This window comes from Gambusia affinis, linkage group LG17, assembly GCF_019740435.1.
Source record: "Gambusia affinis linkage group LG17, SWU_Gaff_1.0, whole genome shotgun sequence".
Lineage (NCBI taxonomy): Eukaryota > Metazoa > Chordata > Actinopteri > Cyprinodontiformes > Poeciliidae > Gambusia > Gambusia affinis.
The window spans coordinates 4,375,980-4,393,148 of record NC_057884.1 but is presented as its reverse complement, the minus strand read 5'-3'; the positions used below and the strand labels follow the sequence as shown (position 1 = coordinate 4,393,148).

General features: G+C 39.4%; 2 protein-coding genes across 3 annotated transcripts in view; one reads left to right on the top strand and one right to left on the bottom strand.

Annotated features, from left to right (window-relative positions):
- Positions 1 to 1,191: 1,191 nt before the first annotated feature.
- LOC122847272 (proteinase-activated receptor 3) lies at positions 1,192 to 6,773 on the top strand. The gene is made up of 2 exons (XM_044144853.1): positions 1,192 to 1,606; positions 2,665 to 6,773. The coding sequence occupies exons 1-2, from the start codon at positions 1,540 to 1,542 to the stop codon at positions 3,705 to 3,707; spliced, it is 1,110 nt and encodes a 369-aa protein (XP_044000788.1). The 5' UTR covers positions 1,192 to 1,539; the 3' UTR covers positions 3,708 to 6,773.
- A 4,471-nt stretch (positions 6,774 to 11,244) lies between these two features.
- Positions 11,245 to 17,169, bottom strand: part of LOC122847199 (synaptic vesicle glycoprotein 2C-like) — a 43,800-nt gene continuing 37,875 nt past the window's right edge. For both annotated transcript variants that reach the window (XM_044144659.1, XM_044144658.1), the window contains 4 exons: positions 16,145 to 16,278; positions 13,951 to 14,154; positions 13,654 to 13,813; positions 11,245 to 12,966 (listed from right to left, as the gene is read on the bottom strand). In XM_044144659.1, the coding sequence (XP_044000594.1) occupies positions 12,783 to 12,966; positions 13,654 to 13,813; positions 13,951 to 14,154; positions 16,145 to 16,278 (682 nt within the window). In that variant the 3' untranslated portion in view covers positions 11,245 to 12,782. The remainder of the gene's footprint in view (positions 12,967 to 13,653; positions 13,814 to 13,950; positions 14,155 to 16,144; positions 16,279 to 17,169) is intronic.

Here is a 17,169-nt window from a genome sequence, read left to right as displayed (position 1 = left end):
AAAAAAAAAAAAGATTAAAAAAGAAAACAATAGAGAACAAAAAACACAGGACCCAGGAACAAAAAGTCAGCAGGCGAGGGAGAGTAGCCTACACAAAAAGTGGTAACAAAAAGCTAGCGGTAAGGGATATAACAAAACCAAAGAATTAAACTAAAGTAAAACCGAAACAAAGCTGATCTAATCAAAGAACGACTAGAATCAAAGCCCAGAATAATTCCTTTAACATTTAGTCATGCTAAAGGTTAAAGGATGATTAGGTAGGTTATAAATCAGATCAATGTTCTGTCATCATTCTGACATGAAAAGCCAAGAAGCTAATAGCAGAGCTAATTTTTCATTTAGCGATTTAGCTTTTTTCCTCATGTTGAAAGAGCCTAGCGCACCCAGAGCTCCCTGAATCAGCGCTAATTTTCCTGGTTGTTTCGTAAATGTTCAGTTGAGTAAAGTTTGACATCAATGCTGAAGTTTTGGTTGTTAAGAATCCTTTAAGTAGTTAGCCGTTTGTATTCCTGCTCATATTTTGAAGTGGGTGAATATTGCTAACTGCAGCAGTTCTGCTTCCTCCTCACGTAGCAAATGGTCATTTTTATTCTCTACCCTGATTGTAGTTCTACAGTAAACAGTTTCAAATCAACAGATGTCCTGCTTGCTTTCTGACTAACAACCAACTGTGGTAATTTTGGTCAAATTAGCAACAGAGTTAGCAAAACTTAGCAGCTAAAAAACTAAACCCAGGAGTGGAATATGTGTTCCAAAGAATCTCTTCCTGAAGCGCAGGAAAAAAAGAGGAACAATAACAAATTTGAATCTGTTGACTGTGATGCTGTGTTCAATGACTCATTGTCACATAGTGGGTGTCAATATGGTTGAGTGTAGCAGAATTAGTGGGAAAGTGCTTTAGGGTTAGCGCAACTAATGTTTTAGCTAGAGCCAATAGAGTGTTTGGATATTTTTCCAAAGAGCAGCAGCAGCCAGTGACACTGGAGGAGATAAAAGTTTTTGCGAAAATGAAGTTTAAGTCCCAACACTGCGAGTTGAGACTAAACAGAGACAAGCTTATCACCTCCGGACAAGCATTTCCTGAAAAATCGTCCGGCTGTCTTTGCTGCGCTTCACCTCCTGTCGAGTTTCCTCTCACATGAATCATTGCTTCCCGTGTGACGGAGGAAAATTTAAATATTTGCCTTTCCCTCTGCAGTGCGGGTTTAGCATAACAGTGTGCTATTCAAATAAACTGCTGGTCATTATGAAGGGAAATTAAGAGTAAATAAATAAAACCCAACATGTTGGTTTGAGGAAGAGTAAACAAAAAGTTGAGGCAGGGGTGTTGTTACATATGGGAGCAAGTGAAACCAAGAGCAAGCCGCGGTGCTGCGGAGCTAATGATGCTTTTTTCAGCAGTCAGTCTGTGGGTTTGAGGTGGTACTTTTCACTTGGACACTCCCACTTGACGGCGAGCAGAGACGGGAAACTTAGCAAAGAAAGAGCTGCGAGGTTCACTTCTGAGAAGAGCGGCGTTTTACTGCGAGGCAAAACAACATGAGGAAACTTTTCATTCTCCTTCTCCTGCTGGCCCTTTTTGAACACGGGACACTTCAGAAACATGGTAAGAGATGCTTTAAAAAAAAGATTTAAGTCAGGTTTGATTAAGATCATTTTAAATGTAACATGGAACTTCATACGTTTACAAAACATGGACCAAGACACACACACATATATACATGTATAAACGTTAATGTCAAACAACTCTATTTCACAGAGATTTAAAGTAAAACTGATCATCGGGATTTTAGACCGTCTTTTAATCCAGAGAAGACAAAATCTGAAAGGAGCACAAATTGGCTGTGGGGAAATTATTCTGTTGTCAACAAATCAGTCAATCTGTATTTTAAAAGGACTTCTCCTCTACAGTCAGGGCAACACAAAGCGCTTCATGTGAAATAAAAGACATGATGAAGAAAAAAAAGAGGAAAAATATATGAACTACAGCAATCTCAGCTTTTAAAAGAAACAATCGTAGTTTGAAGGAATGAGGAAACTGAGGTGTAAAAGCAAAGATTTAAATGAGTAAAAAGAAAGAGTTAAGATTATCAAAACAAAAAACAATAAATACATTTAAATAATGATTGCAAAATAAATTAATTTAATTCAAACAGCTGGTATGAAAATAACATCAGTCAAGCAATATAGGTGTGGCAGATAGATTTATTGGAAATCAATAGTTTGTTGGATTGTTATGATTCCACTAAGTTAGGACTAGTTTCTGTTTTTGATAATTTCTTTACGTTCTTTGGTCTTTCCTTTGTGCGTTTGTGGTTTAGTATATTATTTATTGTGCTTGTTTCTCTCTGTTAGTGCTGACGTCGGTTTCCGTTCGGTTTATGTTCCTCTGTTTGAACTTCCACTTTGCTGTCTGTATCTTGGTCCGATCCCTGCACCAGACGTGACACGGTCATCTTAAGATGAGTCTATAGATAGTTCTTAATTCTCAGAAGTCAGCTATAAGCCAATAAATAACAGAGTTCTCCACTGCGTTTGTGCGTTTAAAGCATCGGATCGTAGAGGAGATAGTTGCCATGCTGATTTGTTCTAGACCAAAGATTAAGAACAAATGCATGTCAAAACAAGTGTTCAGAAAAATGACAATGTCTGAATTTCTTGCAGGAAAAAGGAAGAACTTGCCAGGGAAAGTCTACCCTGAGCCCAGAGTGTTTTTAGGACTCCGTCCCACACAGTCTGACATCCATGGCACCCAGCCTCCCAACTCCACTGATCCTCCGTCTCTGCAGCGCTTAAGCGACACCGCCGTAGCGTACCTCAAAGGACTCCTGAGCACCAGAGTCATCCCCGTCATCTACTTGCTGGCGGTGATCGTCGGGATCCCGACCAACATCACCATCCTGTGTTTGCTCGCCACCGAAATTAGGAAAGTGTCGTCCGCCATCCTCTACTGCAGCCTGGCCACCTTCGACCTGCTCCTCCTCGTCTCCCTCTTCTTCAAGGCTCACTACCATCTCCTCGGAAACAACTGGGTGCTCGGAGAAGCCGCCTGTAAGGCGGTCACCGCCTGTTTCTATGGTAACCTCTATGGCTCGGCTCTGACTCTGGCTTTCATCGCCGTCAAGCGCTACATGGCGGTGGTGCACCCGTTCTTGTTCAAAACGCTGCCCAAGAAGAGGTGCATGGCCGTGGCCGTCCTGGCCCCGTGGCTGGCCTTCGCCGCCTCCGTCGTCCCCCAGACTTTGGTCCAACAAACATTTTGGGTCTCCCAGCTGAACCGCACCACCTGCCACGACGTGTTGCCCCTGGAATCTGACTCTCACAAGTTCCTGCTCTTTTGCAACCTGACTCTGGCGGTTCTGTGCCTTCTGGTGCCCATGGTGGTCACCACAGTGTGCTTCGTCAAAATCCTCAGCGCCCTCAACCAGTCGCAGTACGACTGGGCGATGTACATCAAGTCCAGCTCTCTGGTGTTTACCATGTTTCTGCTGTGCTTCCTTCCCGTCGGCGTCCTGCACTTTGTCCATTATCTGCAGCTGTCTGCGGGAGGGGAAGAGAGTCTGTACAAATATTTCAACATGGCGGTGTGTCTCTGCTGCCTCCATGCTTGCCTGGACCCCTTCTTCTTTTTCCTCATGTCCAAGTCTGCAGGATCCAAATTGTACTTTCTGACCTTCAAAGGCAAGAACCTCAGTGTGTCATTCTGAAAGACAGTAAGGGTGTTTTCACACCTGATAGTCCTTTAGACTCGGTTCGGTGGGGTAACGTGTTACATTTTCAACATTTGTTACATTTTCAACTGGAGCAGTTTGCTTTCAGACTAAACTGTGTCAAACAACCCCAGCCCTTTGAAAAACCTGTGGGGGCGCTGCACCAAGAACCGCGGAGGGGATTTAACATCCTACTTTGCAAAGCGTAAACAAAAATGAAGTAGGGTCACATGTTAGCAATTGTAGGACGTCTCTTTTGTCTTTGGTAAAAGACCATGAGGCGTTTCTCTCGCTATCGCTAGACTCTCGCGTTTGTTTTGGCTCTATTGACCCAGAATGCCCTGCGCTATAGTGCATTTCCCTGTCTGCTTGCATTCACATATGCATTCGAACCGCGCCACAGTTCACTTCAACAAAACTGAGACTTAGGTTTTTTTAGGCGGACCAGAGTTTGCTTCTTACATCCGCATCAGAGTTCGATTAGGCCATGCACACCTTCCCAAACGAATTGGACTTTCGGGGCAAATGAACTAGAGTTCAATTAGCGTGAACTAAAGAGTCCTGGTGTGAATGCACCCTAAATGTTTTTAAGACAACTGACGAATTTCATGCTTTCCGTGGCTGGAACCCAAAGAGAAAGTGATTCGGTTTAAGGGAGCGTTAGCCTTGACGCAACGGCTGTTTTGGAAGTAGCACTTTTCTTTTCAATGAATGTTTATGACAGATTGGTTTAATGAAACCTGTACCTTTATTACCAGTTTGATGTTAATGTTACAAAATAGTTGAAAGCATTCTTAAATGTAATTTCTTTCAAGCTGATGAGCACGGAGCCCCTCTGCTGACATGGGAGACGAGAAAACCCCCAAAAAACGTTTGGCCACGTCTTACCTCATGGGAGCAACTTGTTTAGTTTGTCCGCATCACTTTGTGTCGTTCTAAGGATCAAAGTGCTGCACAGATGAGTAAAAGATTCAAATGCAAGATTAAGATTAAAAAGGCATTAAACAGATACAATACAAACATAAAGAAGCATTAAAGGAGAATCAAATAAATGAGTAAATAATATTTGCAACATCTCAGATGGTGTCAAAACAAAAACTGGGTAAAAAAGTTGGGTTTTGTGACGGGATTAAAAAATGTTCCATCAAGCTGTAACTGGATTAAATTCCTTAGAAAACTGGACAATGTTCCAAAGAATCGAAGCCTTTAGCTGCCAATGCTATGTAATAAATTCAGAAGTGTCTCGTTAAAGCAGGAAAGTTTCTCATTTTAATGACACACAAAATTAAATTCCTTAAAACGGCATAAAGGGGTTTCCTGCGACTCTCCATCTTCTCACTCCGTTTCTTCTTCTACCGCAAGGTGTTGCTGTTTTACTGTTACGACTTTTCTCGTTTAAACGAGAACACAGTTTGGCTTTAGTGAGATATAAACCTCTGTGAAGCGAGTTTTATATCTCTTTAAACAAAAAAAGTTTCTCATTATAACGAGGTGCTGCTCCTGAATTTATTTTTAATCCTCTCTACACAGCGTAAAACGTGGTTTTCTGCTGGTGGATTATTTTGTGAATATTGCCATCATTCACCAACTTCTTGGACAGCCGGTAGCTACTGTCCTTTTTGGAAAGTCATGACCTGGAAAATGAAGAAGCACAACCTTGCTACTAAACGTAAAGCTAGCATGCCAAGACTTAAGAGCTATAAACTCAAAAGTGGAAGAATGCTACCAAGCTAGCTAGCTAGTAAATCAGATTACCCCGCTAGTTAGCTTGGCAGACGCTGCTCCACAAACAGCAGAGCAGCAAAAGGAGATGCCACTCTGTAAAATAAGCACATTTACTTGGAACTGCTCTGACTTTAAATCTGGAACTTCTTGTGACAGAAGCCGAAATTAAATCTTGATTTATTTATTTTTTTTCTAAATATCTTCAGCTCAGACAAATCTTTGTTTTGAACACATGAAACGACTGACCCTTGTTGTCTCACTCTGTTATGTGGTCAGTGTAACACGGATTACAATGAGAAAATGCATCCTGTTCTTCAGCAGTGCATATTTGCTGGGCATGTTATGTGGCTGCAGTTTTACATGACTAGAAATGAAAACAAAACAAAACACTAGGTTGGTCAAAAGTTTCACTGACAAGTCCCAGCACGACAGTAGTTTAATGTGAAAATCCTGCTTGTAAACATTTTTCTTCCATCGTAAGAGCAAGAATGAAATAGATTTGTAAAGAGCAAAGCATAAGCAAAATACAATAAGTGCTGGTTTTTACTCTATTTAATTTTTTTTTTTTACTGTGAAGCTCTCCTTTGTTCCTTTTATTAAAGGTTATCCTGTATTTCACCTTTCATATAGCATACTGATGATGAAATAAATAAGTTGTAAAATATGTGTGGTTTTCATTGGAAGTTGTAGGTGGTTTATGAAGTATGATGGGTAACATTTCTCTCAGACAGTGAACATCCACTGTCAGCAGCCCAGCCCACTTTTTTGGTTTTTAGATTCCAGATAAGGCTGAAACAATTAATCAAATTAATCATGATTAAACATTTATTGAAATAATCGTCAACTTGGCAATCGATTAATCGTTAATTCGACTATTCAGACTCTAGAAAATAGCCGTTTGCTGAACGAACATCACAGTCAGAGCAGCAGCTAAGTCAAAACTATAAATAATCAACAGTTCTATACAGGAATGCTATGTTATTTGTTTTCTTATTCACAAAAGTAATTGAATTATTTGCTTACCTGCATCTTTTATTGTCCTTCAAATATTGTATAAAAAAGCTGTAAGCGGTTAAATGAAAAAATTGCAAAATTTGCCATTGTTTTCTTTTTGTTTTTATCAGATCAATCAATTAATCAGTGGAAATATCAATTACTAAAATAACCGTTATTTGCAGCCCTGGTTTCAGAGTGTTTAAAAGTGAATTTACTGTGTGTGCTGAATTTTGTAAAACCTTTGGGGTGTGTCCATTTGTGACCTCGTTTTCATGGCATGCCATTCGGTCTGTCTCATAAAAGCTCATAATGTGACATGTGAAAAAGGTCAAGCGTTGTAAATGCTTGTTCAGCTTAGGCCTCTTTCCTGACAGCTGGAGGAATTTTTGCAATCGCAACGAAATACTTCATGCGACATCAGTTTGAACGTTGTTTGGTTTAATCATTCTTCAAGTTCCCGTCCAAACTCTTAAAATAAACAGTGAGGAGTTTATTTCCTCAAAACTAACTTCTTCATTCCTCGTCTCTCTCGCAGACCAAACATTTCTTTGTAATATTTGTAAACTTCTGCTATTAATCTCTCACATATCTTCCTCTGATTTTAATGGAAATACTGTCAGATATTGACCTTTCTTTGCATTTCACATGGTAGTATTCTCTGCATCATTTAATCTCCGACTAGGAAAACATATTTTTTGCACTTAATCACTCTGTGTTTCTGCATGTGCTGCACTTCTATACCATTTCCACAACTACTACTTAAGAATCATCATAGTAAATTATCTCAATCAACACTGTGCAAGCCCTCTGTCTGCGCTGATGAAGACTCACTTACCTCAGGATTCAAGATGCTTGAAAGATTGAAATGTTTGAAGCCAATAATTATCTGACCACTTGAAGCTCAGTGGTATTTTCTGGCAATGGCACTGAGAATCCATTCCTGGGTCATTCGATCCTTAAATATATAAAGAAACCATCAAAATGCCCAGATCACAGTCATCCATGCAGTTTGCGCCTCTGTAACATGTTTTTCCAAGTGTGAAACAGTAAAGCAAATCATGTGAAAGTAGCTTTAGAACTGCAGAGTCCCTTCAATTAGTCTAACCCTTTCCTCCAAATGCACTTTCTTATCTTTACCGTCAATTTATTTTTTTAATTTCCTGAGGTTTGCGCCGCACGCTAGTTTCACTAAATCATGATTTGCAGATAAATTGTTGTTGCTTAATGTTTCATAGTATTTTAAACGAAGCAGCCAAAGTCTTTACGTGTAACAGTTTGGTGCCGCAGAACAAAAGATGTCATGAAAACAGACTGCAGTGCTGTTCAAACACATTACTCTGCATAACAAGTTTTTTTTAATGCCCGTCTCCGCGGTAGTTTGGCTCTGTAGGAAAAGAATGAGCATCTACCTCCCGCCTCCCCTTTTTCTGACCAATAGATGGGCCAGTCCGAGGAGAATGGCTCTTATGTAAGTGGGACTGAAAGCACTGCTCAGAAGAGGACAAAATAATGTGTTTTTGCACTGTTACAGCATGTATGTGCTTCGGCTGTAAGTTTGTGTAAAGTTCATTACAGGGCAAGGTTTAGTTAAGGACCTGCAGTTGGTGAACACAGCCAGGAATAAAACATTTCTCTATTCATGACTATTGTATTTTGTGAAACTGTCATACATGAAGTAAAAACTTGTTAATTTCTGTGTCATGTCTTAAACCCAAAACACAAAACTGTTAAGCTCATGAAAATGTTTTGGTTTGGTGATTTCTAAGTATGTTAGAGCTATTCTAGTACAAAGCAGAACCAAAACTGGTTGAACACTTACAGACTTCCCTGTAAGTGTTCAAGTAAAACATTTAGAAACACCTGAATATCTCACGGGGGTGCAGGGGGTGGAAAAAATGGCAGAAATTGCTTATATTCGAAGGCAAAATTTTACACCAAATTTAATAGATTAGCAAGAGGAAACTATAAACACATTCTTCTTGTACTCTTCTTCTAGACTCTGGATTCCCAAATGATGTACAAAATTCACATAAGATCTTTAAATTAAACCTTGGACCCATATAAGACAAGATGTTCCATCTTGTTCATGATGTGGCTTAACACAAGAAAATGGACAGTTGTTAGTTTTTCTGACACGTTTTCTTTCCATTCAGCTGTAGCTATCTTAGAACAGCCAGCTAGCTTCCTTAGCAATCTCTCCTTGTGGCTCACCGTCCTTGTAGAGAGTACGAGCCCATGATAGTCAATAAACAACTTCGTAAAAGAAAGAGGAAGCAATTTCTATTAATTGTACTCAACTGGTGCCACCTGGTGGTTTATTAGGAGACTGTAATAAAAAGCCACACAACTCTTCAAATGAAACTCTTTATTCAGTTTGTGGAATCCACCTTTGACGCCTCATTCTCTTTTCTTATCAAAATAAATCATATCAAGGACACGTAAATTGTTTTACACACAATCCCACACATTGTTCGACAGCAAAAGGTCCTCCAATCTGACGCGGTGCCGTCTTTGTTGCTCAATTCCAGCAACTCATTTCCGGCTCCCAAATGTTATAATTCATCAAACTAAAAAAACACTCTGGACACAGGTTTGAGCACCTCTGCTGGGTGAACAGTTTGCGGGACGTACACTTTTAGCGCTAGCATGCGCTTCCACGGCTTCGTCCACAACACATCGACACGCAGGAGTGGTACATTCATTAACCCGGGAAAACACGTCTCCAAACCCATCTTGTTCAACAACGAACAGCGAAGATACAGAAAAATGGCTGGAGAGCAGGGGCCGGGGCGCACACAACATGGAGACTCTAGTCACAAACATGCAGGATTTTTGTGAGACGTTTGTTCCGCACAAGTTGGAGCTGCAAGGGTAAAAGCGCTAAATGCGGTAAAGAGAAGTCTTTAAATCTGGTAAAACATCTAAAGAAAGAAAACCCGTCCGATTTAATAGGGCCATTATAGAGAAAGGAGTAAATTTACACCAAAAAAGTCAGAAAAAACTTTGAAAAGTCAAAAATGTCTGAGTTTTTCCGGGCATTGTTTGACTTCTGGACCTCCCAAATTTCGTCATTTCGTCTAGAATATTTCTTGCATTAATCTCAAAATTTCTGAGGGTTTTGATGGAAATATGCTCCTTTCTTTCTAACTACCATGGCCCTAACATGCTGTAGTAGGATTTATTAATGACAAATAAATAAATAAACTATTTAGAATGAAAGCACTACCAAACTAGGAAATGCATTGTGTTACTGAACATTTCCAGATATGATGGTTTATCCTTAAATCCCATTGCACAATCGAAGCTCTGTTAGCATAGCAGCAAGCATTACGTTCAGACGATGCTGTTGATCGTTTTAGTTTACTCTAATGCCCTCCATACAATAAAAATGGAGGTATCCTTCTAGAAAGAGTACATTAGCAGCGTTTCAAATTGAGTTGTCATGGTTATCTAGAGGAAACTCCTAAAACTTCAAAAACCATTTCTAAAATTATTTACTTGCTAGAGACTCGCAGACCGTTGAAACATTTGCTCTCATTGTACTGAGATCTAAAAATTTTTTTTTTTTTAGCACAACAGACTAAAACAGTCGGCTGTTTAGCAAATATAATTTTCAAAAAATTTTAAGAGCTAACACCATAGACATGGCTTTTACTGTTGGTAAAGGATGTGAACTAAACCTTTAGTACAGCACACTTGAATGGCAGAAAAAAAAGGGAAAAAAATTGAGCGTCAGAACTCACACACACACACACGCATACACCCACACACATCAATAAGGGACCAAAGGAAAGAAAAAAACAAGCAAGAAAGAGCAGCAAAGCGTCCAGCAGAGGTTTGGAAGAAGAGCTGGGCTAGACAGAGAGAGAGGCACGAGTTCAGAGAAAGGCTTTTGAGTTTTACAGGGAGCAGCAGCAAGGCAGAGGAGGTCAACACAGGACACAGAGGACCAAGAGACACCGTGAGCAAACCGACAGGAGAAAGGTGGAAAGAAAGGGAAGCACAAGTTTATAGACGCCAACAGAAATGTCCTGTGGCGTAGATTCTTTACAGAAGAGCGACGCCCTTCGTGGCGAGCTTGACGCCGCGACACGTACAGAGACACGAAGAGAGGAAAAGACAGGAAGCATTCAGGCAAAAAGGAGTCTACTCCCAAAAGTCTCCACAGTAAAAAGCAGAAAATGTAAACTTTTTTTTATTATTTAGAAATGTAGCTGCAGAAGTTGCCAGTTTTGACTAAACTACTACTTTATTATTTTATTTTTGTTTACCTTATGACTTTGTCAGACTTGCGATTTGCGTCAAAAGGCTTGATGATCATCAACCTTTCATTATATGTTCATCGCCAAATGTATGTAGAACATGTTTCCAGTTTCTAACTGGTGACTAGACACAATGACGCACAATCAAAGAAGCCCAATGCTAAAACTATGAAAGGTTGCTAAGAGGTTTTGGAGCTTGCAGTTGGATTTGCATGAAACATGAAAGGATTGTTATAATTCTCATTATATTATATTCAGCGATGCAATACCCCAGTTTTATAGATTTTAATACTGAAATGATTCCACCAGTGTTCATAAAACAAAACAAAAGCAAATGAAGTCAAAATGGGAACGGCTGTGAACCCCCCCCCATAAATGTGTAAAAATAAGATGGTGCATTTGGGTCTTTACAAATAGAAAAAGCAAAGAAAAATTCTGCCCAAAAACAGATCAGTTTTCTGGAAATTTCTAAGATTCAAAAGTCAAACATTTTCAACTTTTGAAACTTTCCAAAAATTGCATATTTTTGACTTTTTGAACTCAGTAATTTCCTTGTTGTTGTTTTTTTAAATTTTTTTTTTTTTTTTTTTTTATTTCTGAACTTAATCTACAATGACTCTAATACATCAACATAGTAAAACCCTTGAATTTCAGTTGTGTACTTTCTTTTAATCATAACTTCAGGTTGAATTTTCCAGGGTCTAGTTTGGATTTTTTACTTTTATTTTATTTTTTTCAAATCTGAGGGCACAGTGTGCAATTCTAGAAAACGACCACTGGGTGTCACACTAGAGCAGCAGTCTACCATGCAAAAGCACCTGGCTACAGAAGTAGTGACTCACGGAGCTCCAGCGGTCAGTAAACACTTTACCAGTCGGTAAACGCTTTTCCACATACAGACATGTGGAAAAGCCTCTCTTTTTACCAAACTGTAACTTTCAAGTCTTTTCAAATAATGACATGCAAAACGATGAAAGCTCAATTTCTGCATGACGGAGTTTACTCTAAAGGTTTCTTATGAAGACTGCTTTGAAGACGTTTTGTTATATTGATTTTATTTTGAGCATAACAGTTGTTCCAGCTATGACAAATAAATAATAAATTAATAATAAAACAGAGCAGCTGTTAATGTAAAGGTTTTGTAAGAAGACTGACACTATTGGTCATCTCTTGTAATTCTTAATGTATCCAACTTTTAATACGTTTTCTTTGGTTTGTTGTTGAACATTTGCAATATTAATATAACAGATACTATATAAAAAATAAACTTAATATACTTCAACAATATGTGGAAAATTATTATTTAAAAAGGAACAAAATGTATTAAACTACTTTTTAAAAATTGGTTCATTTCAGCCATATTTCTTTCTGCTGACTTTTCAAAACATGACTGCACAACAAAAGTAGGTTCTGCCTTCCAAGGGGCATAGGCATGAATAATTTAAGAGACATAAAATAAGAGTACCATTCTCCAAAACAGATTAACATAATATAAAAAGGCCAGTGTTTGATGATTATATCGTTTTGGTGATCGTTTGCAGCACTAATTGAAAAGCCGTGTTGTTTCTTGAAGTGCGAACTCACTGACAAGTCATAATTGTGTCTGTATATACTTTGTTTCTGAGCAATACTGGGGAAGATATGAAAGGTTGTTAAAACTCCAAGCCTTTTGCAGCTTTTGTACACACCTCTGTGGCTTGTGTGTGTGAAAAAGCTTGTAGCTAATGTGTTTCATCTTCACTCATGATAGATGAGCCTTTTGCTTTAAACACCAACACTTCTGGAAAAAAGTAAAACTGGCATCTGGTGCATCTGTAAGACAATTTTCCATACAAGCTCTCTCTGTACATCTACAGCTCTGTAAAACCACATTAGACTCTTAACCAGGTATTTTACTCAGAATCAACTGAACAATCATTACCTGTAATTTTGAGTTGTTGCGATGCTTAGCATTGTTTCTTTTAAATGAAATACATTTGGGCAATGGCAGCAATAACTGTTTCAGTGATGTTTAAATAAACAATAGCTGAAGACCAAGTGTTCAGTAGGCTGAGTAAAAACCTGGTAAACCCGTTTTCTTGGCCGGCGTTCACATGAGGACGTTGGAACGAGTGTCTGGTAGTCGGAGGCCCACCAGTCCGCCACCAACCAAAACAGCTGACGCCAGGAGAATAGGAATAGCCTTGGTGATGCCAACCAGGTAGCCAAAAATCAAGTTGCCAAGAACTGCTGCCAACTTACATATGGCGTTGCAGAAGCCAAATCCTGTGCCCCTGAAGATCAAGAGACAAACGAAGCAGTCAGCCATGAACAGAATGTGTATCCTTAGCTACAATCAAAAAGATCAGATGTTCAGTCACTCACTTATACCTACAACTACTTACTGAGGACTTAAGTAAGAGTAGCCAGTGTCTTTTGTTTTTTCAACATCACTTTGGTGTGACTGTATTTAATAATTATCCAGTACCAATTGGTCCGTGGCCCGGTGGTTGGGGGCCTCTGCTCTACAGCGCTAGATGTGCCACTTTGCATTGTTCTTGGTGATGCAAGGCTTAAATGATTAGCTCAAGAACACACTGTTCTTGAGCTAATCTGAAAGTCACATATAGTTCGGAGATCTGCAGGTATTGGCATGGCAGCTTTGATGTTGCTGATTTTTGCTCTCTGTGTCTTACACTTGGCTGTTCTCCACTCTGATATTAGCTAGTGTAACACTCTGTGGCTGAACTGATGAGTTCTCAACTGGTTACACTTTGTTTTAACACCACGAGAGTTGACAGTGTATAGTGTGACCCCCGTTGTTGTCATTTTTGATATCCTGCTGTCGCCAGGTGAGAAAATTAGGGTTGCTGTCATAGAATATCAGTAAGTGGTCCACTTGTACTTAAAATATACAAAACAAGGCGTGGCACTCATTCATCAAGTTGTACCACTAAATTTAATTGAGTAGTGTAACTCACCTCCTGTCTGTAGGGTACAACTCAGTGGTGACTACATCCAGGGAGTTCCACGCAGAGATACTGAGACCGTTGTAGAGACAGAGCATGAAGATCATCATGGACTCAGAGGTGCCGAACCAAAGAAAAAAGCAGCTGATTCCAGATAGCACCATGGAGCCTCCTGGAGGACAGAGTATAGAACATCCTTTACAAATGGCCCACATTTGTGTCACTGGGGGTCATTACAGACGCCGAGGCTGGCGTCCAGAGACCAATGGGTCATTTTTGCACAAACATCAGAGCAGATCCTGGACCTACCTAACATGCTGAGGCGTCCTATCTTGTCCATGAGGAGAGCGGAAACGATGTTCCCCGGCAACACGGCCAGCGTTCCCAGGAAGTTGACGAAGTAGACCCAGTAGGCGCTGTAATCATCGTCAAACGTCATCTGACAGCCGGTTTTGTTGTGGTGGAAGGAGCTGTTGATCACTCTTGAATTTGTCAACTTGGCATCATCTACGTCTGTAGAAAGCAGCAGAAATGCTCAGCTGAAAGGTCCATGGATTAAAATCAACATGAATTCCTGGCATTGAGTCCAGAAAAATGCATTTCCACCAAGCTTAACGGTATATTAAAGGTGCACATTTTTATACGTTTGAGTTTCTGAGGCAACTAGGGCTAAATAAGACCTTCCAGTTCTATTTTTTATTTTTTAAATAAACCATATTTAAAAGTAAACTCAATGAAAAATACCCTAATTTCACAGAAAACACAGAATGTAAAGAACCTTATAGATCTTCGGTAATGTGCTGGTGTTTTCCCTCTCAGCATTATAAGAAGTGAAACAAACCTGCCTCCTGCAAAATTGCGCATCATTAAACTTCAGCAGCTGCTGCGGTGAGAAAACATTCCGGCTTCTTTCCAAACACACACACAGGTACACACACCATCCTCCTGTCCGTTCTTATCCCGTCTCTCCTCATTTCGTCTTTTTTTTCTTCACCACTTTTCCAGACATATTGCTGGGAGCAACGAGACTTCATTTCCCAGAGGGCTTTACCGGCAAACTTGACGTGGCCTCACTGTTTCCATGTTCAGCGCTTTCACAGAGTGCTGGAGGGAACTGTTTTTCTCGCATGGTGCTCCCACAAGGTCTGATTCAGCTCCGCTTCTCTCAGATCATTTCATGCCTCTGCTGCTTTCGTTTTGCTTCAAGTCCAGAGGTTGGTTTTTTTTTTGTGTGTGTGTGTGTGTGTGTGCGTGTGTGTGTGTGTGTGTGTGTGTGTGTTTTTCGCAAGCTTCTAAAGGACTAGGCAGAACCTCAAAAAGCAGAGAAAAAAATTCACTTTTGACTTTTATTTTGGTTACTTTCATGAAATTTAAGTGATGAATTAACAGGGATGTGTGATTTCTGTTGCCACTTTGAGACAAAAGTGCTAGGTGTGCAAACGATTAATCGACTAATTATATTACAATGAATTCCAATTGATTAACTAATAGTCTTTTTTGTTCCAGTCTTTTTCAGACTTTGTAAACAACCGCTTATATGCATGTGCTAAGTGCGACAGGATGCTGCACCCCACGCTGACTAACTGCATCTTAATCCCCAAAATAAAGGGAAATTCCAAAATCTAGAAGTATGACATAAAAAGGTGTCATTGTTTTAATTTCATTTATTTTGGTAGGGATAATGCACATTAATTAGTGGCCATAGGGTTGTTTTTCATCTGTACTCTATGATCAGTGAGTAATTTGTCTTGGTGAAAACAAACAAAGGTTATACAACACAGGCTAAAATTAGCCTTTATTGTCTGGAATTTTATTTGGGATGATCTGATTTCTTTCTTGGTTTTTCCATCTTTTGATGATGATTCACTCGGCAATGTTTCAGTTTAGGTCTATGCTGCCTTCATGTCTCCCTGAAGGAGAAGATACTGATACTGTCACGATATTTTGCTAGGCGATAAATAAATTGTCCAAGGAGTTGTTGTGATAAACTATAACATTGCTGTTTTGACACCTTTTTCAAGGAATGTAAAGGCAAAATAATGCAAGAACACATTTGCAAAGATCAATACACTTTAACATTTAACACTGAAACGGGAAGATATTTTAAATATTCAAAATAAATAAACAAAACAATAGAAACAATAAGTACAATGAAATATGAAATCTCTGGAAACACAATTATCCTTAAAAAAAAAAAAAAGGGGCTCGTTGAGACTGAAGACGTTTGTCATCCAGTTTTGGTAGAAACAGAGAAAAACGATGAATCATGCAAATGGAAATTAATGGGTTCGCTTTAATTTGTCATGCAATAAATTGATTTATTGCTTATTGCGACAGGCCTACATACTAAACCCCAATGGAACCTCTCTACCTATTTGAAAGAAAAAAAACAAAAACGAATCCAACATGCCAAATACAGCTTTCCCTGAGAGAAAGGTTAAACATCTCAGTTGAGTTACGGCACTTTTTAGAGGAACAGCCCAAGTTCAAGGACCGGACTCACCCGTGTTGTAAAAGAAAGAGTCCACGAAGGTGCAGTTTTTGAAGGAGGATCCCACTGAGGAAACATCCTCAAAGTAGCAGTTGATAAAAGAAGAGTCTATAAACGTCACGGCCTTGAACTTCATGTTGAGAAACCTGGGAGGAGACAGAGAAAAAACAGGAGACTCCATTAAAGCAGGAATAAAAAAAAAAAGATATCTAACATTCTCCTGATGCCAGCCGGTGCTGATCCAGAATTATTTTCCCCTTGAAAAGAAGCGGGTTGGTGCTTCACTTGTATCACCAAAATGCAGAGTTGCTCTTTCCGCTAAATGTGCAGACATCAGACAGGGAGTTCTGAATAAATTGCTTCTGTGTAGTTGGAGTATTGAACTTCTAAAAGCTTACTTTTTAGACATCTAGACTGAAAGATATTATTTGATTTCACCTTTGGGATCAATAAAGTATTTTTGAATTTGAAATTGAAAGTTTTGATGATAAATTTTGCTGGATGTATATTGACCCGGCAATTATAATATTATTTGATATTGATAATAGCATAATAATGTAAATTCACCCTCTCAAGGACTAATGCTGGAAGATCAGTTTTTCCGGGAACTGGAAGACGTTTTAAAATATCCAAAATTGAAGGGACATTTCAGTCGCTGCATGTTTTTGTTGAAACTTAAAGGTGCGTTCATGTATTTTGTATTTTGCCTTTTGATAAACCGCATAAAAACAATCATTTCCAGAGCACAATCTGCGTGGAGTGAAAGTTGGACTTTTAACTTCACCTTTAATCTATGTTTCGCTCTCTGCTGTCTCCTCAGCTGCGGGTGCAGAAACCCGCATGGTGACTCGTCAGTGGAGCCAGAACAACAGATAGCATTTCTTCAGTACAAGCATTTCTTTAAAGGCTCCACATTAAACACATCGTCTTCATTATTCTGTGCTGCTCTGTCCTCACTCTCCACAGAAACACAGTTTTTCTTCCCTACTCATCGATCAAATTCAGCCCGTGACTCAGAGGCGGCGTAGCTTGTTGTG